The sequence below is a fragment of the Rhineura floridana genome, chromosome 2 (assembly GCF_030035675.1).
Source record: "Rhineura floridana isolate rRhiFlo1 chromosome 2, rRhiFlo1.hap2, whole genome shotgun sequence".
NCBI lineage: Eukaryota > Metazoa > Chordata > Lepidosauria > Squamata > Rhineuridae > Rhineura > Rhineura floridana.
In genome coordinates, this window is record NC_084481.1 from 137,876,214 (window position 1) to 137,902,983 (window position 26,770).

Here is a 26,770-nt window from a genome sequence, read left to right on the forward strand (position 1 = left end):
GTGCTTCTACATGCATAGCATAAAACTGAAATCAAGAATACTAATGAGTTATTTTAAATGTAGGTAGTGGATCATTCATTTGCTGAATAGTTAATTCAAATAAAAAACCCCAGCTTCATTTAAGAACAAAGTTGTCAGGGGTTTAGTCAATTCAGCAGGAGGCAGGGGTCCCAGCAGTCCACAATAGATCTGCTTCTTCACACAAAGCACAACTTTGGCTATGGGGCAGTATACAAATGTAATAAATAATAATAATAACTGCGGCAGGAGCAGCTCAGCCAGTGGAGCAGAGCCACAGCAATAGTCCCCAGCAGCAATGTCACTGGTGCTTTGCAGTGGGGAGGGGAAGGATTGGGCAAGGTGATGACAAGACTCCTGTCACGCAGGCATACTGGCCTAGTTAAGCCACTGCTCCTGCCAGTGCACCTGTGCATACCCAGCCTCACAGCCACCTCATCTTCTTCCTCCTGGTAAGCAGCAAGATGCTGATGCCAGGAGGCCATTGCTGTGGTTCTGCCCAACCTATTATCTTGTTTTATTCATTGTGTCTGGAAACCACTCTGCAACTGCCATGTGTGAAGAGCAGTCTAGGTCTGGTCACTAAAATACCCAAATCCCAATTCCTTCCTATGTACATAAAATACATTGCCCATCCCTTTAAAGGCTGTGCAGCACCAAGAGAGTATACAGTTAATATAAAGCTTCCTTTGCTGCCCCATCAGTCTCTTCACCTACGCTCCTGTCCCATCTACTCGCAGGTAATGCCATCTCCCAGAGTTATATTTCTTATAGTAGGGTAGAGAAAAGAAACTGGTGGAGCTATGAGATGGCTGGCACAGCAACTGTTGATTCTCATCGTGCTGTTGAACTGTTTCACTTCCTGTTTTCTTTGCATTTGTTACATTATGGTATTCATGTTTCTTTAGATATTTCCCCCTTTTAAAAAGACAGGTTTTGACACCACATCAGGACCAGTCTTCATGAATGTCAATTTGTTTTCCCCCGGAATGCCCAAATGCAGCATCATTCTGGGAGGAGGGAAAGAAATGCAGAGGCTGCTGTTTGTTTCCTTTATGCCTCAGAAGAATGCTGCATCAGGGCATTCCTGGTGAAACAAAATGGCGGCCACCACAACAGCTGCTGATTACTTCTCCTGCTGCCACCAGTGTCAGGTAAGTCCCTCCTCCTATGCTACAAACAGAACAAAAGGAAGGACGAAATGGGACTGATTCATTCCTCAATGCATTCTATTCATTAATTGCACAATGAATGAAAATTGAACTGAATAGGCTCATTCATTCTAGTCTTCCATTCATCCCAAAGCAAATGCATATCCCTGATCTGTAGCATCTTTCAGTTCCTTCATATCTTTCACCTTTCTACATTAACAATAACATATTGCAAAAAGCAATCTTGATGCAATCATATATATATGAGTACATCAAGATCCTATTCTGCTGTATTCTACTGCAGTATATGAACATTTATGTGCAATAATAAAATAAAAGCCAATCTTAACTCTGATTAAAATGTATGGTTATATCAAGATTCTTTTTGGTGTTTTGCCAGTGGCACATATGTAAAGCACTGCACAAGGAGGATACTGATACAGTAATATGTACAATCACATCCAGATAGCTTTTTCACAGTGATTTATCACTGTGTAAGTATGCATCAGGAACACAGATAACATGGAAATAGAGTGAAGGAACAGAATGCTTTAGCAAACTACAGTCCAATTCTGGAATTAATTTTAGAAAGTCTTCAAACTGTAATTAGGATGAACAGGACACAGGAGAGCAAATCCATGGAAAAATAAAAGAATAGTCACGGAAAATCCTCTCATCCCTAGAAAAAAAAATTACTTATTTTTCAAATCTTGTGGTCCTTCCATCTGGACCTCAGTTTTTGTTTCAATGACTAACCATCCTGTTTGAGCATTTAGTTCCCCTTGCCATCATATTCTACTTCACCATTATATTGTATGGTTGTGTTTGTTTTTAATTAAGTGTTGCAATAATCTATTGCAATAATCCAAGAGGGATAATGAAATTAAATTTGGCAAATTACATATATAGTTCAAACTTTAGAATTTCATCTTTAGCACAGTTTTTGATATTGTTGGAATTATACACTTCACATAGTATTTTATATTATGTATACCGACCTGTTCTCTACACTCTACAGAGAGCAATTTGACCCCAATATTTCAGTGTCACAAATATGTAGCCGTTTACACTACACCAAGTCTCTTGTTGCTTTGGAGTGTCAAATATCCATCTGTAAAATAGCCTCAGCAATTTCTAAATAATCCTTCCACTATGTGTGTGGAATGAACAAGTAGGGAATCTATTGTCTTTTCATCTGATAAAATAAGAACAAAAAGAACCACAGTGACTACTGTCACCTTTTACCACGACCACCTTCTTGTACTTTGATTGTACCAAGAGGTAAAGTACAAAAAGAATGCCATTTTAGCCCAATGACTAGAGTGCATCTAAAACACAAGAGTCATCAGAGGTTTAGATTAAAGAAAATCTTATGATGAATTTGTGCAACAAGTGATTTTAAAAATGAGATGAAAACTCTTTTCTTTATGGTGTAAAATCATGACATACAGGAAAAAGAGGGACTCCCCACAGATTAGAACAGGAAAATGAACTCCTCCTCCCAATGCAACTACATCAGTGAAAATTAATAGATGTCACACCCAATTACAACATTGTAGATACTTATAAACACAAGTACAATAAATAGGTTAAAAACACCTGTGCACTTTAATTCTTTACTTGTATGATGATTTAAAATTGTAATTTTTCAATGTTGTAAGCAACTCTGAGAGGTTATTTTGCACTAGAGGAGGATTTAATAATAATTTAATAGTCTTTATAAATGTGCTATTATGGGGTCAAATAAAGGCACAACCCTGATTTTCACCCGTTTGAAAAATTAATTGACTCTTATTCATAGTTTTACCTTTATTTCACATCATGGAGGTTAGTTTTTACAATAAAATATTCAGCCATGAAGTGTAACTCCAGTATGGTTCACAGCAGTGTAAAATGCCATTCAAGGGACAAGATTATCCAAGAAGGATGTCATAACAGAGAATGTGCTGGGCCAACACCTTGTTGCCACCATGCAAACCTCAGATGGTCAGGGCAGTTTTGTTCTAGAAGTGTAAGGGAGGGCTGTCATACAGGGAAAGGTTTCTCTGAAATGTGCTATTTAGTATCCAGCAGTGCAGGTGTTCATCTTTCCAGTCATCTACAACTGTCTTAGGGCATTGTTTTATTCCACTGGCAGAAAACATTAGTTTCTCCTAATATACTCCAGGAGAAGTTTGCCCTTTGTTTTCTCTTACCAGTTTGGCATGGATGCAAACCTATTTGCAAGGGTAAATTTACTTATTTATTAGGAACAAAGTAGAGATTATCAGACCTAATGCCTTTTTAATTTAGATTTCAACTCTCCAGTAGCTCAGGTGGTTTTGGAAGAATTAAACCTTTAGTCTGAAATGGACTTGGTTCTCTAAAATGGGCTTTTTATAAAAAAAAAATAAAGAAAAAAAATCATACTATTAATAGAGTAAATACAAGAGACCTTCTAAACTACCAAAACAAATTAAATAGGAGCTTACCTTACAAGAGCAAACAGAACACCTGTCTTTCTTCAGTGTCCATACCTGGCCATTCCGTTTTAAGCCTCCTTCATGTGTGCAGTCACCAGTACAGGATGGACCAGATGGGCAGAGGCAATCAAACCCCCCTGCCAGATTCACGCAGGCTGAATCATTCCAACAGGTGTGAGTCCTTAAGGCACATTCATCAATATCTGCGCAATAAAGAGAGTTTATTGGCTTCAGCAAATCATATGAACTGTAGTCCTTTGGGATCATTAAGTAGTTACTCAAAAATAGGATTGTAAAAGAAAAGCCTCCACTGTTCAAAGGAAGATACATCCTTTCTACAGCTACACTGTTAGATTGAAAGGAAATGGATTTTGTAAAATGTTATTCCTCAGGATGAATCATAACCAAGGAGGAGAAATAATAACAATAACAGAAACTTTCATTCCCACATTATTAAGACATTTCCTGGATACTTAATGGTTAAATGACAATGTGGCTCTCAAGGATGATTTAGGGAAAAAAAGAATAAGGGGACAGGACCAGATGTGCACGCACCACACACACAAACACACAAGGAGCAAATTGTTCCTATTTAAGTAGCAGACTGTTCTTGTACAGAAAAAGGAAGTAGTGAAGATACATGTAGGCAAATACATTTCCATGCTAACAGCAATCATAGAGCTTTCCCACATTAGTGGGAAAGAAAGAAAGAAGCCATGACATACATTCTGGAGGAAAATAAATAATGGTACTTTCAAGGTACCATGAGTAAGTCTAAAGGGAATTCGGCATTGAGAGAGTTGGTTATAAAGAAGAAGAAATCATGAAGGGTTATATGATCACACAGAGTCAACTCATTTTTAGAGAATTCCCTCCTCCAGTGCTGCACTGATGACACAAGTAAACTGCTCACATGAGCAATTAAATATTGCTCTCTTGGTCTCTTGTGTGTAGCTTCTCCAATGTTATACTGTTCACACATAAGAGAGACAGCTAAGATAATGTATGAACTAGTTCCTATTACAGATGAAATGAAACACTTGTCTATCTTTAGCGGAAAGAAGGCAGTCCCCAAAAGTTGAATTTTGGTCCTTATTAAGTTAGCAGCAGTAAATATGAAACAGAGAAATTCAGTCTCGTTTTCCTTGGGTAGAAGCACATATTTTAAATTTCCAGAGCAAAAAATATTTCTAATGCCTCTCTACTCTTGGCTTGTATTAAGAGGCACAAAGAAATTAGTGTGGTTCTAATTACAGAGCACTACCAAAGTAGCACTTACTGTCACAAAAGTCACTCACTATAAAAATTCTACAACTATAGCCCTGTTTACAACCTCCACAGTTTGTGTGTTTGGCAGGACAACTGAGGAAATGAAAAGGGATTATATTGTTTCTTTACCAAAGGGATCAGCTAGACAATAATTCAAAAACATATTTTCATTACCTTCAATTTTCTAGCTGGGAAATGCAACTACACCTGTTACATTCAATGCAAGGGAATAGTTTCTTCAAAACAAACAAAGGAAAAAAAGTACCCTCCCATCTTCTGCCCTGCCGGTGTGAGCCTGGCAGAACATAGGAAAAAGTGGTCCGTCCCCCTTTGATCCGCCTCTGCCCACCTTTTTGTTTTTCTACCTAGTACTTAATAAGAACCTAAACATTTTGCACATAGAAATTTAAATTAAGCTGCAAATAAAATTACTGGTTCATTTCCTTTTAGAGAAGTGGCAATGTTAATTAAATACCATATGAACAAGAACAAAATGTATGAGCTCCATTTGCACATAACTATTTCTAGCTGCAATGCAAATGACACAATTAGACTTCCTATTGTATATATTAACTGAAAAAATGACCATACTATATCTCAGAATAGCAAAAAATTTTGCATCTGCATGAGACTGAAGAGATTATTGTGCAGAGCTGTGGAGTCGGTACGCCAAACCTTCGACTCCGACTCCTCTATTTTTCTACTGTCCTACTCCGACTCCATCCAAAATTGCTTCCAACTCCACAGACCTGGAAAGGGCTGTAAATGTCTTTTTAATTGGGAATCTCTCATAGGAGCATTTTTATCGCTGCCTGAATATGCGCTGATCTTGGCATCACAGCATTTGTCTTCATCTGGGTCTTGTGTCATACACTGACACACAAAATGTTTTCCATCTTGAGTTATGGTGAAATGCTCAACTGCAGCTGACTTCATGGGAAGCTTCTTTGACATTTTGAATTTATACTTTAAAAAAATTGTCAATCAAAATTTATTTTGAAGCCGGAGTGAGAGTCGGTACATTTCTACCGACTCCGACTCCACCCAAAATTGCTTCTGACTCTGACTCCACAGCCCTGTTATTGTGTATACACACCTACATGTGCAATATGAAATATGCAATATAAAACACAGAAGTGGCAAGCAATGATTACATCTCCCCTTCGAATGTTCTAAAATGCATCAATTGTACGCTCCTGACATCGGTAACAGGACAAAACCTACTCCTTTGCTGCAAGCTCCTTAAATGCTTCTCCATGAAGTTTTGATAATTCCCTGTGTCTGTCCTCCCCCTTCCCATCCTCAGCAAAAATAACAGCAACAAACCATCTGGGTAGGTCCATTTGAAGTTGGAAAAAGGATAGAATCATAGAGTTGGAATGGGCCTCTAAGGTCACCGAGTCCAATCCCCTTCTCAATACAGAGATAGGAAGGGAAAAAGCCTCTCTGTGTCCACTTTTCTATTTAAATGCAGCCTTCCTCGGGCTGCTTTGGACTTAAAGACAGACATACATCACAAAACTCTGCTTAATGTGTAGTTTCAATTTCTGTTTACAATAACATTCCCTTCCTGGTAATGATAGTTTTGCTGCTTCATTCTGACAAAACAGCTATAATTTGGCAATCTTTAAGGAATGTTAATGTACACATTCTTTAACTCCATTACTTTTCTCTTGATTTTCCATTTTATAAGGTATGCAACTTGAAAGGAATGCTATAGGTAATGAAAAGGTGGTCTGGTGCCTTAAAACCAAATCTCATGTCATACTGAGTATTAACTGAAAGAGAATTATGAAAAGGAAAGCTATATACTAGTAATAAAACTAAGGCCATCAGTGAATGTATCAAGAATAAATTGTTTTAAAAGGAAAATGCAAATTAGTTATCTTCACTTTCTCCTCATTATTTGTCTTTTCAGGAGCTCTCCACTTACACTTCAGGTTAAAAACATTAGAGGCAAAAATATCACCATAACTATCCACTGGTGTTTTTGTACTCATAAGATGCAAAACCATGTCTTTTTCTGCTAGGTTAAGGCTGTGCATAACATATGCAGCAGGGTTAAATCAGAGATTAGAGGAACAGATTTCACAGTTTAAAACTAAAAAGAATTTCACAGATGAGCACAGGGCCATATTGCCTACCAAGTTCCATGTAATTGCTTTACTTACAACATAGACTCTAATTCTATTTCCATGCAATTTAACAGATTTATGAGAAGCCAGATGTTAGCAATTATGGAAACCAACATTATTCATATTCTCAGTACAACAGACCTGTTTGCACTACAAAACCCAACTTAATCTATTATACATATAACCAAAGGAGAAGAGGCATCCTATTTACATACCCCCAAATACTTCATGCTGAGATCTCAAAAACAGCATTTCCCACTGAGCAGTGCCAAAATCAGCAAACCAGCCAATGAACAAATAATCAATAAAGCAAATGCCCGGCACCTTGTCATGACTCTTTTTAGGGTCTTAATACAAATTAGTTTATTATGTTATTGCTTTTGCCATTTGAGCTAGTTGTCAAATGTCAGAAAATTACAAGTTCAGCTTGTAATATAAATAGGACTGCTAAACAAGGCAAAGATTTTATACCTGTACTTATACATCTGCACTGATTACTAGTTGGCTTCAGGACACAATTTAAGGTGCTAGTTTTGACATACAAAGTCCAAAATGAGTTGTGTCAGGTCTACTTGAGAATCTTCTCTTCTACGAGCTTTTCACTCTTTATAAACCGCCCAGAGAGCTTTGGCTGTGGGGCGGTATATAAATGTAATCAATCAATCAATCAATCAATCAATCAATCTAAGGAGAGTATCTCAACCCTTTCATTGTAGTATTTAAATGGGGCCCTGCATTTAATTTTTCTTTATTCAGGAGACATGATCAGGGTAAGGAGGTGCAAGTATCCCCCTCACCTCAAAAGCCTGGTCATTCCCCCTCACAATAAGTAACCCCTTACCTTTGTTTGCAGGGTGGAGAGGGGCGTAACCAGAGGCAAGTGGGAACTCAACTCGTAAGCTAAGCAGCCCTTTGCCTTGCCTGCCTGCCTGCCTGCTGAACTAGAAATGAAAGTTTCAGATGCATCATTTCCTGTCAGAATCATAGGAACTGTAATTGATCCCAGCATCCTCCTCCTTTTTACACTGCAGAATGTTTGCATTTGTTAGCCATTTGAAGATATTCAGAGGTATACTGTCTCTGACACTGGATGTAGTTCAGCCATCATGGCTAGTAGTCACTGATAGCCTTAATCTCCATTAATTTGCATAACCCTCTTTTAAAGCCATTACTACATCTTGTGGTGGTGAATTCCACAGTTTCAGCTTCATTGGATGGCTCCAAGTATGAGGGAGAAAATCTGCATTTTTTCCAAACTAAAAAGCTTCACATATTGTAACCTTTCCTCATAGAATAGTCACTTCCCACCCTTCATCATTTTGGTTGCCCCTTTCTCAACCTTTTCCAATTCTAAAATAACCTTTGTTAGATTATGAGGCTAGAACTATACAGAGGTATTGTTGCACCATTGCTTTGCATAAAGGCATGAGGATAAAAGCTTGTTTATTTTCAGTTAGTCTTTCATCAGTTTATATTGGACTGGCTGGCAGTGCTACATTCAGTGCAAGACAGGTGTGATGCTTAAGATGGCCAGGCAGCGGTGGTGTGGGGGAGAATCAAAAGAGATGTAAGATTAACAGCAACCGTGGCACAGATGCCCATGCTTGGATAAATTCAAACGTAAAATTGTTAAAAAGCAAGCAATGTATTCTTAGAGCATTTGTTGTGGTTATCTATTTATTGCTTATAATAACTATAGCAAGATTATCAGCACATAACAGACACCATTCTTTCTTTTATTTTTTAAGTAAAGAGAATGGGACCATTTGACATGAATTTAAACATTTAAGCAGAAACCCCCCCCCAAGAATCCCCATATTTTTTCTCTGTAGGTTGGAAAGCAATTAATTGCCTCCCACACACACAATTACTGCTACAATCAACGTAAGAGCCCCCATGCTACGTTTCCATTAAAACAACAACAACACACCAAAGGACTGGCTGACAATAGTGGAGTACAGTGCAGGGCTGTCATATGCTATTATCTCACAGCCCCCCCCCCGGCTCACAATATTAGGAAGGTAACACTAGGCTGCTTGCAGAACTGGTGTGTCCGATGCTTTCTGAACTACAATCTCTCTCCACAGCCAAATGAATATACTAATGATGGGTTTTATTTGCATTAAGATGTGTTTTAATCATTATGTGCTCAGAAAAAAAATTTTTTTGCATGAAATTAAACCTGACTTCGAAAGATCATGAAAGAGTTTTTCCTGCTACTTTTATCTTTTGTCTGGACATGCTATTGCCCAGTTGCAGCTACCCTGACATCCTGGTTTTCTCAATTCTTTTCCTTGGGAATCACTTCTCTATACCAGTGAAGATGAACAACACCTTCAAAGTGAATCAAGAAGTCAATTAAAAATAAAACAGACAATTTTTTTCCATTGTCGGAAGCTAGAGAAAATGTAGATTGAAACATGCGCTGAGGAAGACGCCCCCAAAAGGCTTCACAATGAACTAGGATGTCATGCGGGCATAGGAAGTTATCTTTTACTGAGTCAGAACATTGGTCCATCTAGCTCTGTAATGTCTACACTGACTGGCAGTGGCTCTCCCCAGGGTTTCAGACAGGGGTCTTTCTCAATCCAATCTGCAGATGCCAGGGAGAGTTCTGCTGCTGAGCTACAGCCTTTCCTCATTTTTTGAAAGAACTTCCTGGGTAATTCTGAAGCTGGGGATCTTCACTTGTGTATGTACAAGTCTACATTTCTCTGAAGCGCTTCTCAATCACAGCTCTGATTTCACTCAGTAGCTAAAAGGCCAGGGTTGTATTCCAAGTAGTGCTACATTAACATTCTGTCAATATAAGGATTTTTGCTTGCACAACAGAATCACCCCTGCTCTCATTGCTCCACCAAATCTGTTTGAGGGGTTCCTCCAATCCCCCAGAGCAGATTAGATTCCAAAGTATTTGTATGTTAGATTCTTGACAAAAAAGAATAACAAGAATCTGTTAACCCTCCCCCTTCTTTCTAAACATTTTCAGGTAACTGATGCAGACTAATTATTGTTTACTTGTCCGTATTTTGTTTTTATCTTTTTTATTATATTGTTGTAAAATTGAAGTTGTGGTGGTTTGGATGATGTTGGTGGATACCCTCCAAGCCTATAATTCTGTATGAGTGGGGTGCAGTTTGCAGCAGAAAAGACTGCTGAACTGAACTCTGTTAAGCTAATAGGACCAGCCAAATATGTCAAGTGCCCTATTAACATCTCTAAGGATTTGGTCAAGGGCTGATGTGTTGCCATAGGAATGAGGGTAGCCCTCCCCCTCCAAGGAGGTAGATTTTGTTTTTTAGTTTGATATGGTAGCTGGAAAGATGCAGAGAGGCTTGCCCTGCTCTCTGTGCTGAATCCAAGGCCATGGCTTATGTTCCGGTTGTGTATGTGTGTAAATAAAAGCATATACCCTAAAGATACCACAGCCTCTGCTGGCGTTCATTCCAAGAAAACCTAACCTTGGGTCATTGTTAGAATCCCTGGAAGTCTCTCACCATTCAGAGGTTGGAACGCACACAACAGTATTTCTTTTTCCATTTCACAGGTTATCTTAGAAGGTCAACAGTGGATTCTTTGGGTGGTCCTGGTTCCTTATATATTGAATAAAGCAATACCAAATATTAATACATTTATCAGAGACTTATTTATTTATTTATTGCATTTGCATACCGCCCCATGGCCGAAGCTCTCTGGGCGGTTTACAACAATAAAAAAAATTAAAAACAAATATACAAATCTAAAAACACATTTTAGACTGCTTGTTTTTTGTGCGATTTGAGTCCCTGAGCAAGTTTTTCCATTAAAGCTGTCTACCAAATCCTTTGCATCCATTGTTCCAGAGTAAGCTTATTTGCAGTTTTCCAGTGGAAGGCTATTGTTTGGCATGTTGCCACAAGTAGAAAAGCAATCAGCTCCTTATATTTCAATTTTTTCTGTTCATCAACAAAGAGTGTCAATAACTCACATAAGGCAAGCTCTGTTTAGAGAAATTATTACTTTTTTTAATAGCATTTTAATACTTGTGGCTATATTTTGATTCATTGTATTTTATTATATGCTGCCTTAATTTTCTGAAAAGCACATTATAAATTTTAAAAATTAAAACAATTTTGTTAGAAAATCTCTACCACTTATTTTAAAAACTTATAGCATATATCTGAGAAAGCCAAGCCTCATTGGCAGACCAAACATTTTGCTCATTATAGATTCTATGTACAATTCCCACCATTTCTAACAAAAGATAGGAGATCTGAGAATAACCTTTTGTAACTTTTGATGGCCACTGCTAGTCACATTTAAAGCTTCATTTTATTATATATTAGCCTGAAAAAAATTAGAATTACATTAATTCATTTAATTGACAAAGAGGCCTACTGATATAGCTTTGCAGGGCTTTTTTCCAAGCATGGCAGGAGATGCAACTTGCATTTAAAAAAAAAAGAGCTCTAAAAAAGAGAGAGGCATCATGGTACATTTGTTATGTGCCTTCATCAATTACAAGTTATGGCAACCCTATGAATCAGCAACCTCCAATAGCATCTGTTATAAACCACCTGTTCAGATCTTGTAAGTTCAGGTCTGTGGCTTCCTTTATGGAATCAATCTATATCTTGTTTGGTCTTCCTCTTTTTCTATGTCCTTTGGTCTTTCCCAGCATTATTGTTTTTCTAGTGAATCATGATTCTATGATACCATGTCTTCTCATTATGTGTCCAAAGTATGACAACCTTAGTTTCATCATTTTAGCTTCTAGTGACCGTTCTGGTTTAATTTGTTCTAACATCCAATTATTTGTCTTTTTCGTGGTCCATGGTATCCACAAAGCTCTCCTCCAACACCACATTTCAAATGAGTTGGTTTTTCTCTTATCCGCTTTTTTCACTGTCCAACTTTCACATCCATACATAGATTGGAAATACCATGGTCTGAATGATCCTTTGCATGGTGCATTATGAAAGATTTTTCACTGTATCACTTGGAAGTAAGTCCTTTTGTGTGCATTAGGACTTACTCCCAATTTAGTGTACACTGTGACAGTATTGTACCAAACTTGCTTTAGAGCAGGGAAAGGAAATTCTACAAGCTTTTGAGCTGCATACTATAGTCAAAATGGATTTTTCGCATTCTACAATGTTAAATTGAAAATACCCCATGCCATTCTGATCCTTCCCATAAGCTCATTTCAAAACAAAACCTTACACAACTTACAGGCCTGAACTCAGAAACACTTACTTAACAACCCTCTAAATTTTCATGGCGATACACAAAACAGTCAGAGAGAATCAAAAACAGAAAAAACAAACAAACCCCTTTTGGACTTCTTTCTGTCAGAGTTCTCCTAATTTGTTGAAATTAATTAAAAATCAGCCATGTTTACAGAGTACCTATAATCCTATTACTGACGTTGCCCCATACCCTGACCTTCATCTTCTGCAGTTTAAAAGTTAAAAAAATGCATGGCTGATTTTTAATTAATTTAAGAAATTTAACATTGAAGTCAATGATAAGCACAGGCATGCTCAGTTAGAACCAACTGTCAGTGTTCTAAAAGCCAGACTCACAGCTGCTGGGCTTGCCTAATCGGGGCGTGACATTCACACCAGACTTTTATTTCACTTGAGACAGTCATGGCTTCCCCCAGAGAATCCTGGGAAGTGTAGTTTGTGAGGGGGCTGAGAGGAGACTCCTATTTCCCTCAGAGAGCTTCAGTGGCCAGAGTGGTTTAACCGTCAGCCGCTCCGATTGAAGCTCTGTGAGTGGAACAGGGCATCTCCTAGCACCTCTCAGCACCCTTCACTAACTACACTTCCCAGGATTCTTTGGGAGAAGGCATGACTGCCTAAAGTGAAATAAAAGTCTGGTGTGAATGTCACCCCCTGATTAGGCAAGCCCAGCAGCTGTGAGTCTGGCTTTTAGAACACTGACAATTGGTTCTAACCAGAGCTTGGAAAAGTTATTTTTTTGAACTACAACTCCCATCAGCCCAATCCAGTGGTCATGCTGGCTGGGGCTGATGGGAGTTGTAGTTCAAAAAAGTAACTTTTCCAAGCTCTGGTTCTAACTACATGTGCCTGCTGTAGAATAAAAAGGTGCGGGAAACAGTGAAAAAGAATGATACTGTTCACAAGGTTTAAATTTTGGAAAGGAAAGGGGCTTCCCCTCTGCCCAGTGCCCACCCACCCAATATCTTCCCTTACCCCTCCCCTTCCTGCCCTCCTCTTCCCCCCTCTCCCAGGTCAGTTCCACCTATCCTAAGCATGATTACACAGGAGTAAATCCCACTGATCTCAAAAAGCATGCAAATGAGCAAACCCGCCCTTCCCTCCTACCACCTCCCTCTTGCCCCTTCCCTCTCCTTTCCCCTCCTCCATCCCCTTCCAATCCCATCCTTCTCCTCCCCTCTGCCCTCCCCTATGGTCAGTTTTACCTATCCTAGGACTACGACCTGGGAGACCAGGGTTCGAATCCCCACACTGCCATGAAGGTCACTGGGTGACCTTGGGCCAGTCACTGCCTCTCAGCCTCAGAGGAAGGCAATGGTAAACCACCTCTGAATACTGCCTACCCTGAAAACCCTATTCATAGGGTCGCCATAAGTCAGAATTGACTTGAAGGCAGTCCATTTCATTTTCAAGCATGATTCCACAGGAGTAAATCCCATTGAACTCAGTAAGTATGCAAATGATCAAACCTGCCCTCCCCTCCTCCTCCTCCCTCCCATCACCTCGCTTTTGCCCCCTCCGCCTTCCTTCACCCCACCCACTTCAAATCCCCTCCTTCCCCCTCCCACTCCTTCTGCTACCAAATTCTTCCAAGCTACATAGGAAGTGGATTGCACTGTGAAAGAACAACCCAAATTGTGTTTGCATTTTGACAAATTTGTAGGGCAGAACAATATCTCAGAGAGGTCAGGTCTCCTGCTTCCCTGGTGCATTCACTGTAGCTGCCCAATTTCCCTGTTTTTTAAAGTTTGATGGAAATATCTGTTGGCTATAGGTACATTCTTAAACCGCAAGGTTTTTTGCCTATGAGTAAATACTCATTTAAAGTAACCAAAGCATTCTTCCATTTTTAACACAGTAAAAGAGGAATGAGAAAAAAGACATGATGTTAATTGCACTCACAATTAGAAAAACTGATATAAACATTCCTTGGGTAAACTGCATATTTTTTCTCCTCTTCTTGGCATGAATCTTAAATAAATTTAATCATGAGCAAGCTGTAGTGAAATCACCTGAACAAGCAGAGTGCATTCAGTATCACAACAGATAATTTCTACTGACACGTAGCTTGATTAAAGATTACATCCAGGACTTGGTGTCCAAGACTTGGATGAAAAGTAATGAAATACTTTTGATTTTGATGTAATTTGCCTCTCTATTCAGAAAAAGATTCTTGCTTGTCAAAAATGCAAATTTCCTCATGAAAACTGAAACTCACAAAAATTCAGCTCAGCTCGAGTTTAGATTACTGACAGCATAATCCTACTCATGTCTTCTCAGATGTAAATTCCTTTGAATTCAATGAGACATACCCCTAGGTAAGTTTATGAAAGAATACAGCCTTAATCACATGGCACTGATGAAGGACATGGTACTCTTAGCGATGGTAAGATTTACCAATTTTGATTCACTCTGTTTCTCATTTTTCCGATCTTAGATTCAGTTCTCCACATTTCTGCAGCAATTTGCCAATGTTGTTTTTAAAATCCTCATGAAAATTCTCGAGCATTTTAGTGCAAACTTCTCCTAATAAACACTTTTTGCAGGCAATTTTGACTAATGTTCAGTTTTGCAAGCAATTTCATATAATGCATTTTTGTATGTTATTTTCACTCATATATTCATTTTCATTCACAGTTTCACCTACAATATGCATTTTTGTAACCACTGTTTGGTTGGCAAGCTGCATGGCAAAATTCATTGTTGTTATGTGTCTTCAAGTCGATTGCGACTTATGGTGACCCTATGCATCACAGAATCATAGAATAGTAGTGTTGGAAGGGGCCTATAAGGCCATCAAGTCCAACGCCCTGCTCAATGCAGGAATCCAAATCAAAGCATTCCTGACAGATGGCTGTCCAGCTGCCTCTTGAATGCCTCCAGTGTTGGAGAGCCCACTACCTTTCTAGGTAATTGGTTCCATTGTCGTATGGCTCTAACAGTTAGGAAGTTTTTCCTGATGTCCAGTCAAAATCTGGCTTCCTGCAACTTGAGCCCATTATTCCGTGTCCTGCACTCTGGGACGATCGAGAAGAGATCCCAGCCCTCCTCTATGTGACAACCTTTCATGTACTTGAAGAGTGCTATCATATCTCCCCTCAGTCTTCCCTTCTCCAGGCTAAACATGTCCAGTTCTTTCAGTCTCTCCTCATAGGGCTTGGTTTCTAGTCCCCTGATCATCCCTGTTGCTCTCTTCTGAATCTGTTCCAGTTTGTCTGCATCCTTCTTGAAGTGCGGAGACCAGAACTGGATGCAGTATTCAAGATGAGGCCTAACCAGTGCTGAATAGAGGGGAACTAATACTTCACGCGATTTGGAAACTATACTTCTGTTAATGCAGCCTGATATAGCGTTTGCCTTTTTTGCAGCCGCATCAGCGACCTCCAATAGCATCTGTCATGAATCACTCTGTTCAGATCTTGTAAGTACAGGTCTGTGGCTTCCTTTATGCAATCAATCCATCTCTTGTTTGGCCTTCCTCTTTTTCTACTCCCTTCTGTTTTCCCCAGTATTATTGTCTTTTCTAGTGAATCATGTCTTCTCATGATGTGTCCAAAGTACGATAACCTCAGTTTCATCATTTTAGCTTCTAGTGATAGTTCTGGTTTAATTTGTTCTAACACCCAATTATTTGTCTTTTTTGCAGTCCATGGTATGTGTAAAGCTCTCCTCCAACACCACATTTCAAATGAGTTGATTTTTCTCTTATCTGCTTTTTTCACTGTCCAACTTTCACATCCATACATAAGAGACAGGGAATACCATGGTCTGAATGATCCTGACTTTAGTGTTCAGTGATATATCTTTGCATTTGAGGACCTTTTTTAGTTCTCTCATAGCTGCCCTCCCCAGTCCTAGACTTCTTCTGATTTCTTGACTATTGTCTCTATTTTGGTTAATGGCTGTGCTAAGGTATTGATAGGTATTGTTCAATGTCCTCATTTTTAACTTTAAAGTTACATAAATCTTCTGTTGTCATTACTTTAGTCTTCTTGATGTTCAGCTATAGTCCTGCTTTTGTGCTTTCCTCTTTAACCTTGTGCTTTCCTCAGCATTCGTTTCAAATCATTACTGGTTTCTGCTAGTAGTATGGTATCGTCTGCATATCTTAAATATTGATATTTCTCCCTCCAGTTTTCATACCTCCTTCATCTTGGTCCAATCCTGCTTTCCATATGATATGTTCAGTGTATAGATTAAACAAGTAGCGTGATAAAATACACCCGTCTCACACCCTTTCTGATGGAGAACCAATCGGTTTGTCCATATTCTGTCCTTACCGTAGCCTCTTGTCCAGAGTAAAGGTTGCGCATCAGGACAATCAGATGCTGTGGCACCCCCATTTCTTTTAAAGCATCCATAGTTTTTCATGATCTACACAATCAAAGGCTTTGCTGTGATCTATAAAGCACAGGATGATTTCCTTCTGAAATTCCTTGGTCCGTTCCATTATCCAATGTGTGTTTGCAATATGATCTCTGGTGCCTCTTCCCTTTCTAAATCCAGCTTGGATATCTGGCATTTCTCGCTCCATATATGGTAAGACCCTTTGTTGTAGATTCTTGAACATTACTTTACTTGCATGGGATATTAAGACAATAGTTGGATAATTACTGCTAATGTTCAAGGGTGGCTGTGTTTCAGTTTTCATATGGTTTCAAAAAGTGTAAATTTGATAGATTTGGCTTTAAATGCGAACTGAATCAAATTTCTCACCCATCCTTAGGTACTATCCACATGATCCTGTAAGCCCATGTGATTCAGTAATTCAAATATTAGCTGAGCGGGATGGAATCCAGCCATGAGAAATCAGCAATCACATCTGTGGCAAAACGGATAATAACATCATTTAGTTACTGCTAATTTGACTTGGTAATGGAGACAGGTAAGGCACTTGACTGACACCAGCCCTGTCAACTATCTTTTGTATGCTCACTGCTACCACTCAGAATTAAAAAAGGAGTCTCTCTTTACCTTCATCTTTGAGAGATTATGATTAGATTCTCAAAGTTCTTCGTCACAGAATTTGTCACTATCTGTTAGGTGCAGAGCTTGGAAGTAACTCGTTATTTTTAACAAGTTACTTGTAATTAGTTACAATTTTAAATAACGAGTGGGTAATTCCATTACATTTGGCAAGTAACGGAACGACTAGTAATTTCCCTACTTTTCAGCTGCAACTTTAACGTTTCCACGTTAGGTTGGATGTTACATGGGGGCGGGAACAAGGGGAAGTCAGCTCCTGGCTGTGATTGGTTAACACAAGACATGTGCCTCACACTGATTGGACCTCTGCGCAGACTGTCTCTTCCCTCATGATCTGTGTTAGGAGGCACGAGGGAAGAGGTGAATAGGCAGGGCCTGCTAGTGTCTGAGAGGACAAAATGGATGCCGGAGGAAAAAGCCAGGGCAAGGACAACGGAGAAGGCAGCAGCAGAATGGCGAAGAGCTGTGGAGGTGAGTGACGATGATTTGTGTGTGTGTGTGTGCCCCCATGGCCGCTTCCGCCCCCCCATGGCATTTTTGCCCCCCCGTGGCCCCTTCTGCCCCTCCCACTGCCTGTCCTTGCCTTGCTGCCACCCCCCCCATCAATCACAAGGCACTTCTGAAACTTCAGCCTACTCAGAGCTTGGAAAAGTTACTTTTTTGAACTACAACTCCCATCAGCCCTAGGCAACATGGCCACTGGATTAGGCTGATGGGAGCTGTAGTTCAAAAAAGTAACTTTTCCAAGCTCTGGCCTACTTCTCTTCCTTCCCCCCCTTTTTGAACTCTCCCTCTTGTTCCTATGCATACCTGTGTGCTGTATTTATCCAGACAGAGCACTCCTGCCTTTTAAAATGCCGGCTAGCTTTTTATTGTATATTTATTTGAACTCCATCTTTCTTTTTATTTGTATTTTTGTCCTGTTTAATCACAAGACTGAATTGTATGTGGGACAAAAACTGTCTCAGTAATAATAATAATAAAAATAAAAAATCATTAGGCGTATAATAAATGGCTTAAGGCTAATTTTTTTGTTCTTGGCAGAGATGAGGTGAGAAGTAGGGTCCTTACAGCTCCTCCTCTCAGTCCCCCAGCTCTCAGACTCATGTTCTGTGAGAGAGAGATTCCCAGTCCCAGAGAGAGATAGACTGTTGACAATCTCTGCTAATATCTATACAAATGTACATAACATGCATCACCTGATCTAGAGTTACCTTAGATCTTGCAAGATTTGCAAATGAGAAGCAATAGGGTTATATATTAGTTCTGACTGTCTATTGGGCTATCATAGGTTATATGTTTTTTTCATTTTCTATGGCAAAAACTCCAACTTCAGTGGAATTTATGTGATGTGTTCTAATCATTTGAATTTGGCTAATGAATGCTTTATTCTTTCATCAGAACTTTAGCAGTAGTACTAAAATATTAATAAAAAAGAAAAGGGAAAGAAAAAATACTTTACATACATCATACAGCTGTATTGCTAATTATAGATATAGATATAAAAGATAAACGGCATTTTGTCAAAAGTATTTTTGTCTACATTTTATACCTCATCCTTGGTTTTCCAAGCTTGGCATGGAATGCTTCTCATACAGAATTAATTTGAAATGCTGCATATTTATTATCATAATCATCATATTCAAAATAAAAAATATATGTACCGCCTTCAAGTTGATTCCAACTTATGGTGACCCTATGAATAGGGTTTTCATGAGGCTGAGAGGCAGTGACTGGCCCCAGGTCACCCAGTGAGCTTCATGGCTATGTGGGGATTTGAACCCTAGTCTCATTTTGTTCTCACAACAACCCTGTGAGATAGTAGGTTAGACTGGCCCAGGCAGGGTTATTCAGTGAGCAAAAATGATGCAAATAGGATCTCTTTTAATTGTGCTATCGACCTGCTTACTTCCACTCTGACTGGGGCAATTTGCAGCATGGGGAAGAGATGGGGGCACATCACAGCTGAAGTTCACCCATATAGGAGCATTATCTCTTGTTTATTACAGAGACGCCTGTTGCAGGTTTTGCTGCTGAGAGCAGCAGTCAGTTAGTGCGGCCACTTGAGTCACAGCTTGTTGATCCTGAGGAGGCAAAACTAGAAAGTGAGGTTCAGAAAGGAGGCCCTATGCATGAGGAGGAGGAGGGCATGAAGCAGTGCCAGTTGCCCACAGCCACATCTGCAGAACAGCAAGTACCATGGTTTGGCTTTGAGAAAGCTTGTACATTTGTGAGCCAGAGTGGGAAAAATGTTGTTGTACGATGCAATTACTGCCTTCCAAGGATCAAAAATCTGACATCAGCTGTTTCCTCGTCATTCAATGTGAAGAAACATTTTGAGGTAAGCCTTTGTCATGCTGGTCCTCAAAGAGTGTCCATTATCTATTTATGTTTAAATTGTGAAGTTCCTCTTCCATTTTTTCTTGGATTCATGCTTTGTTCTTCTTCCTCAGAGGGCACACCCTGAGAAGCTGAGAGCAATTGAAGAAGCAATAAAGGCAAGGAGACGTGGCCTCCCTGAACCAATGCATGACACCCCTCCTCCCAAAATGCTGAAGCAGCAGCAGACAACCCTTGAGAGGTGGGGATCTGGCAGGGAGCCTGTCACCCAGAGCAATCTCGACAGGAGAATAATTGATTTCATTGTAGAGGAGACATTACCACTTCAGACTGTGGACAAACCATCATTCATTAATCTGGTTCGCATTGGACTCCCCAAAGATCTCACCATCATATGTGCCAAGACTCTGAGAGACAGAATTGAGAAGAGAGCATGCCACATGAGAGAAACTCTTGCAAACCGAATGGGTGCTGTGGCATATATAGCAACCACTGCAGATTGTTGGACCAATGGCAAGAAGAGTTACTTTGGGGTAACAGCCCACTGGATCAACCCAACTATCCTGAAACGTGAGGTCGGGGCCTTGGCTTGTAAGCGTCTGAAGGGACGCCATACATACGATGTCCTTTCAAAAGCACTGCATGATGTACGTGTGCAGTACAGGATCCACAACAAAGTTATGTGCACTACTACAGACAATGGCTCCAACTTTGTGAAAGCGTTCAGAGTTTTCATGGCCAAAGAACCAGTGGAAGCTGCAGGCACCAGTGACGATGATGGTGATAACCAGGAGGAGGAGGAGGTGGAGTTTGTGCCTATCTGTGAGATCCTGGACACAGGACCTGAGGCAGAGGAAGAAGCTGCAGACTCAGGAGAGGATTTTGTTTTACCACCACACCAGAGATGTGCTAGCCACACCCTCAACCTTGTGGCAAGACAAGACATAGAGGCCATGCTTTCTGACTCCTCCAAAAGTAGTCTTCTTGGTCCTTTCAAGAAACAGTTTCGTTCCTTGATGGGAAAGTGCAGCAAGTTGTGGTCCAAGCAGAACCACTCAGCCCAGATTGCTGAGTATATCCGTGCGCAATGTGGTGTGTATCTGAAGGTACCAAATAAGACAAGGTGGAATTCCACCTTGATGCGTTGAAGCAACTACATGAGCTCCTGTCAACTGTGCCACTAAAAATGCATGCCATAATGGACCGCTGCTCCTTGTCCAGGATCACAGCTGCCGAGATTGAAGTGGTACAGGAATACACAGAGATTATGGAGCCACTAGCCCAGTCCCTAGATATCCTGCAACGGGAGAACGGCATGTTCATGGGGTATTTGCTACCAACGCTCTGCAATCTGGACCGCAAGTTAGAAGGACTGGAAAACAAACCTGAGAGGTACACATACTGTTTTCAGCTGCTGAGAGGTGTGCGCGAAGCCCTAAGAAAGTGGTTTGCAGCTATCTGGGAGGACAAGAGGCTTCTTCTGGCAGCCTGCCTACACCCTCGCTTCAAACTAGATTGGCTGGAATCGTGTCAGGCCACCACCCATACCAACAAGTAAGAACATTAGGGAAGCCCTTTGGGTGGATTACTCCAAGGGAAATGTTGTCTCAAGGGAGGCATCAGAGGGCTTAAGGTGGTAGGCAGGGGCTGGGCCTTTTCTTCCTGGGGCTCCTCATCACAACCTTGGGTTGCTGCAGGTAATCCTTAAGGGTCTGCTGTGCTGCCCCATGAGTGTGGTGACTTGGTCACCTTCCTACCTTCCATGTCATCATCCACAGGCTCAGGCTGGACCCTGAACCAGGGGACATGACAAGCATCAGGAAATGAAGAGCAGATGATGGTTTCCTAACATATATGTGTTAACATATCCTCTCTCTTTCTTAGATACACAATGGAAGCCTTGTTGAAAGCTGAAATAAAGATGGGTGTACTTAATGAGGACAGTGATCAGTCTTCAGATAAAGACCAGGAAGGAGATGACTTAGAAGATGACTTCTTTAACTTTCTGCCCCAGGGCAAGAAGTCAGCAGTGGACACTGCTGAGGAGGAACTGGTGAGGTACCTGAGGTCTCCCAGCAGGGAAGTGTCATCACTCCATGGCTTTCCACGTGTGCTGCGGTGTTTTTTGCAGCACAACACAGGCATGCCTTCAAGCGCCGCAGTAGAACGTCTGTTCAGTACTGGTGGTAATGTAATGACTGTAAAAAGACATTCCTTGACTGACATGCTCTGTGAGCATCTTGTTCTTTTGAGACATAACAGAAACATATTATAAAAGCATTTCAAGTGTAAAATTTGATTTCAAGAGTTGGGGTATCTTCATTGCTTGGGGGGATGTTAGATTCTGTTATGCCATTATGTTAATCTTATGGATAATTTTTTTTATTCTACTACCCCCTGTGTGTGTGTGTTTATTTTTAATATTGTTTTAGGCTTCTTAGATGTGCAGCAGCCAAGGCCAGCACCTTGTAGGAGTTTTTTTTTAAAAAGTAACTGAAATGTAATTGTAGGGATTACTTTTGAGAAAAAGTAAAGTAATCAGTTACTTTCAGAGCAATTGTAATTGTAACGGTAATTACTACTTTTTGGGCCAAGTAATTGTAACTGTAATTTATTACTTTTAAAAAGTAATCTTCCAAGCTCTGGTTAGGTGTGAGAGGTAATCAAGACACTTAAAGTGTTTCTTTAAAAAGAAAATAAATAAATGAGAAAACCCAATAAAAAATCAAAACATCCAAATGTAAAATCGATCATGTCCAGCGTGTATTCAAAAATAAATAATTTTCCTTTGCCCTAAACAGTTCTTCTGTAGAATGGTTTGTTACACTGCTACCTTAATCCCAATAGTAAGCATTTTAACTATGATTTTTCTTTTAAATCTAGATATGCCTTTCCAACTAACAGAGCAATTCAAGTCATGGGAAGCCAGCAGGAGGGGTGCTGGTGGAGGAGCTGGCGGGAAGCTCCACAGCATTCACTTGCCTTTCAGGAGCTGCCAGGCTGGCTGAAAACTGGCTCAGTCAGGAGCTGCACACGGAGACCTGGAGGTAAAAGCCAGCTCCCATGAATATTTCAAACAGGGAGCAAGCATTCTGCATTGACTGCCATTGTAATTATTTACCTATGCTGACCTTTTTGCCAGCAGAAATTTTGGGTAGATTGGGACCTGTGGGAGCACTCCAAAGGGGAGTTGGATATAGCGTAAGTCCTCTCTCCTTGGCTCCACCTTCACTACACCCCCAGTATGCCCCATTTTGGGGCCTTCCACCAGCTTCTGGTTGCTCTCTGTCCACTGGGGTGTGCTTCCTTGGGGGACCCCTGGCTGAAAGGCTCTCAGTGGCGCTGTAGCTCAGCTGGGATAAGGGGTTTCTGCTTGTAGAGCTCAGCAGTGCCATGAGGCTGCCAGCTTAGCCAGGGGTCTGCCACATTCAACTCCCCTCAGCTCAGCACAAATACAACTTGGCTTGTGCCCTAAACCCTTATCTTCGAATCTCTCTTCCCCTTGTTCTCTCTTCTAACCCTCTCAGTCTTCTGCCACTTTTATCTCCACCAGCAACTGGTTCCTCCTCGCTCTACAAGCAATAAGATATGCTTATAATCAATACACAAGTTTACAATGCATTCAAAAACTATACACAGTTGATTTTGCCCAATACCATTCTGGAATCTGACCAACTGTGGGCAGAAGGAGCGGGCAATATCTTTTTACTCCTGGCAAGTGAAGCAATGTGACAGCTTTACACTGCACAGCAACTTTACTCCTCGTATATGTATATGATGGTACTATCTGGCAATCTGTTTGCCTGTGAAATTTGAAATTACATAAATATGTAACATTTCTTCTCAAGTGATATAAATTGTATCCTTTCAATAAAACCTGCCTATGCCTTAGCTAGCACAGATAAGAATGTGATTACTCATGATGAAACAGCAAGAAATCCACATTTTTGAAGGACAGACTAATTAACACGTATCTTTTACATTGGCAAGATATTTTTCTCTTAACACTCTGAATTAGCAGACAATCAAGTAGTGAGGAAGATCCTCAGTGTGGTTTTTCTCATATCAAGAGAAATATGTGTTATATGGAGTCCCAGGCAGCCTGCCCTCTAGCAAGTAGATGGCATCAGTTGCAAAACAGAATTCCCTTCTCTATATCCTGATTATATCAAGGAATGACCTTCACAAACTTGGTACTAATAAATGTGTTTGTTAAATATCTTGTCATTTATTGTGTGAACACGATGTTATATTTTAAACTCTTTTTTAGCAGATTCATGGTCACTCTTAAAGGAAAAAGCTCTGTTTCTCCAGATTTCTGAAGTAAACACATTACATTTCATGCCAAGATTTAATATAGTAACTATATGAAATCACATGAAACAACATAATAAACATGACCCTTGCATTTATTTTCTGGGAATGCAATATGTTCATCCATTAAAAAAACCCTCTCCAGACCCAGATTTATTTATTCATCTTAATATTTCTAGTTTGTTTTAGACAGACTAAGTATTTGTTCTCAGTATTTGATGATGTATATATATATACTGTATAACAGCATATGTACACTAAGGTGCCAGTTGCTTTTTAAATTATTTATTCAGTGCTATTACTGTACATTTCATTTTTTGCAGTATTTATACAGCAGGGGATGAATGCCAACAAATGAAGTTTGGTGTCGGGCTACAAAGATTAAGCTTTGAACATATGCACATAATTGCACATTCTCAGACAATGGTGGAGAACCTGTGGCTGCCCAGATGTTGCTGGACTATAGTACCCATCATCTCTGACTATTGGCCATGCTAGCAGAGGTTGGTAGGAGTCAGGAGCCCAATAACATCTGGAAGGCCACAGATTCTCCATCGCTGTTCTAAGGAGTGCAAAGGAGCCTGTCAACAAATATACAAAACATTTTTAATTTTAATTAGGAATCATGTGCTTTCCCCAAAACAGAAACACATCATTCTAAGTCTTATTCACACATTTTGTTTATACTGTTCATTATTATAAGATTGACTCATTAAGATATATCCCAGAAGCAGAGCACAATTCTTCAGAGAAGTGCCACCTCCTCCCCTCTCTTTTGCTTAATTACTTCTCTGAGTAATTTACCTATGTGCTTCATTATAATAGTAACAGAAGGCAAAGCAACAATGAACGTAACTACTGCAAGTTCATTTACTTCGTTTGCCTGACACTTAAAATGCTCTTGTGACACCAAACTTCATCCAGAATTATTCTGCATTCAATGGGTATCGATCTTTGCAGGCCTTTCAGAAATACACAGTTCTAAGAGTTATCGTGGCAGGGTAGAAAGACATGATAAACTGTCACAAATAAGAAAATAACTCTTGGAGTGCTAATTTCAGCTTCAATGGTACATTAAGCCATTACAATATAATCAGATACAATAAATGTATGCCAGGCTTCCAACCAACATATGCACAAGTTAAAGTTATAAATATTGCTTTGGCAAACCATTCTTCACAGAGAACTTGCCATTTAACATGCAATTTGTTTCTTAGTTTTAAAAAAATGAAAATTAGTACCACATTTAAAAACCAATAGTGTGGTTTTAGTGGGATTCTGAAAGATGTACAGTGTTACCCAGGAAACTTTTAATGCTATTGAACTTTAAGATATGGTCCGATAGAGACCATTCGGGTAAAAATAAATGGAGAAACAAATAAAACCGACATGGCAGTAGGTGTCTACTACAGACCCCCTGGCCAAGAAGAGGTGGTAGATGAGGCCTTTCTCAAACAAATCTCTGAAATCTCAAGGAGGCAAGAAGTAGTAGTGATGGGGGACTTCAACTACCTGGATATCTGCTGGGAGACAAACTCTGCGAAGCACAAAGCCTCCAACAAATTCCTGATGGGCCTTGCTGATAATTTCCTCTTTCAAAAAGTAGAAGAAGGAACAAGGGGATCGGCAATCCTGGACCTGATCTTAACTAACAAGAATGAATTGGTCACGGGAATTAAAGCGGTCAGTACCTTGGGGGAAAGTGACCACATAATGCTGGAATTCGTGATTCTGGGGAAAGCCAAAGAAGAATATAGTCAAATATGGACCTTGGATTTCAGGAAAGCCGATTTTAGCAAGCTCAGGGAAATGATGGGTAGGATCCCGTGGCTAGATAGACTAATGAAAAAGGGAGCCCAAGAAGCATGGGAGTTCATGAAGAACGTATTACAAAAAGCGCAATCGCAAACAGTTCCACAGAAGAAGAAAAATGGAAGACATCGGAAAAAGCCAATGTGGCTACACGGAAGACTGGTGGAGGAGGTAAAAATAAAAAAGAGCATGTATAAAGAATGGAAGGAAGGACGCATCACCAAGGAAGAGTACTGACGAGCGGCTCGGGCTTGCAGGAATAGCGTAAGGAAAGCTAAAACCCAGAATGAGCTGAGGCTGGCGAGGGAAGCGAGGAACAACAAAAAGCGGTTTTCAGATATGTTCGAAGCAAGAGAAAGACCAAGGAAACGGTGGGACTGCTGCTCAATGAGGATGGCAAAATGTTGACAGATAACAAGGAAAAGGCAGAACTGCTCAACACCTATTTTGCCTCCGTTTTCTCCCAAAAAGGGAACAGTGTGCAACCTTGCATCGGTAGCAATCTCAGTAAGGGGTTGGGATTGCAGTTCAAGATTGATAAGGAGATAGTCAGGAAATACCTAGTTAACCTAAATGAGTTCAAATCTCCAGGGCCTGATGAACTGCAACCCAGAGTATTGAAGGAACTTGCTGATGTACTCTCAGAACCTCTTGCCATCATCTTTGAGAAATCCTGGAGAATGGGAGAGGTGCCGGAGGATTGGAGACGGGCAAACGTCGTCCCGCTCTTTAAAAAGGGTAAAAAAGAAGATCCGGGGAATTACAGGCCGGTCAGTCTGACTTCAATACCGGGAAAGATATTAGAACAGATAATAAAAGAGTCCATTGGCAACTATCTAGATGACAATGCTGTGATTAGAAGGAGCCAGCATGGGTTTGTCAAGAAAAATCCTGTCAAACTAATCTCATCTCTTTTTTTGATTGGGTCACTAGCTTAGTAGATGGTGGAAATGCTGTAGATGTCATCTATCTAGATTTCAGCAAAGCGTTTGACAAAGTCCCCCACGACCTTTTGATTAGCAAACTGGTCAAATGCGGACTAGATGAAAATACTGTCA

At 40.2% G+C, this 26,770-nt stretch overlaps 1 protein-coding gene across 8 annotated transcripts in view; it reads right to left on the bottom strand.

The window, feature by feature from the left end:
* NELL1 (neural EGFL like 1) overlaps nt 1–26,770 on the bottom strand; it is an 859,864-nt gene that overhangs the window by 19,487 nt on the left and 813,607 nt on the right. For all 8 annotated transcript variants that reach the window (XM_061610630.1, XM_061610631.1, XM_061610636.1 and 5 more), the window contains one exon: nt 3,641–3,834. In XM_061610630.1, the coding sequence (XP_061466614.1) occupies nt 3,641–3,834 (194 nt within the window). The remainder of the gene's footprint in view (nt 1–3,640; nt 3,835–26,770) is intronic.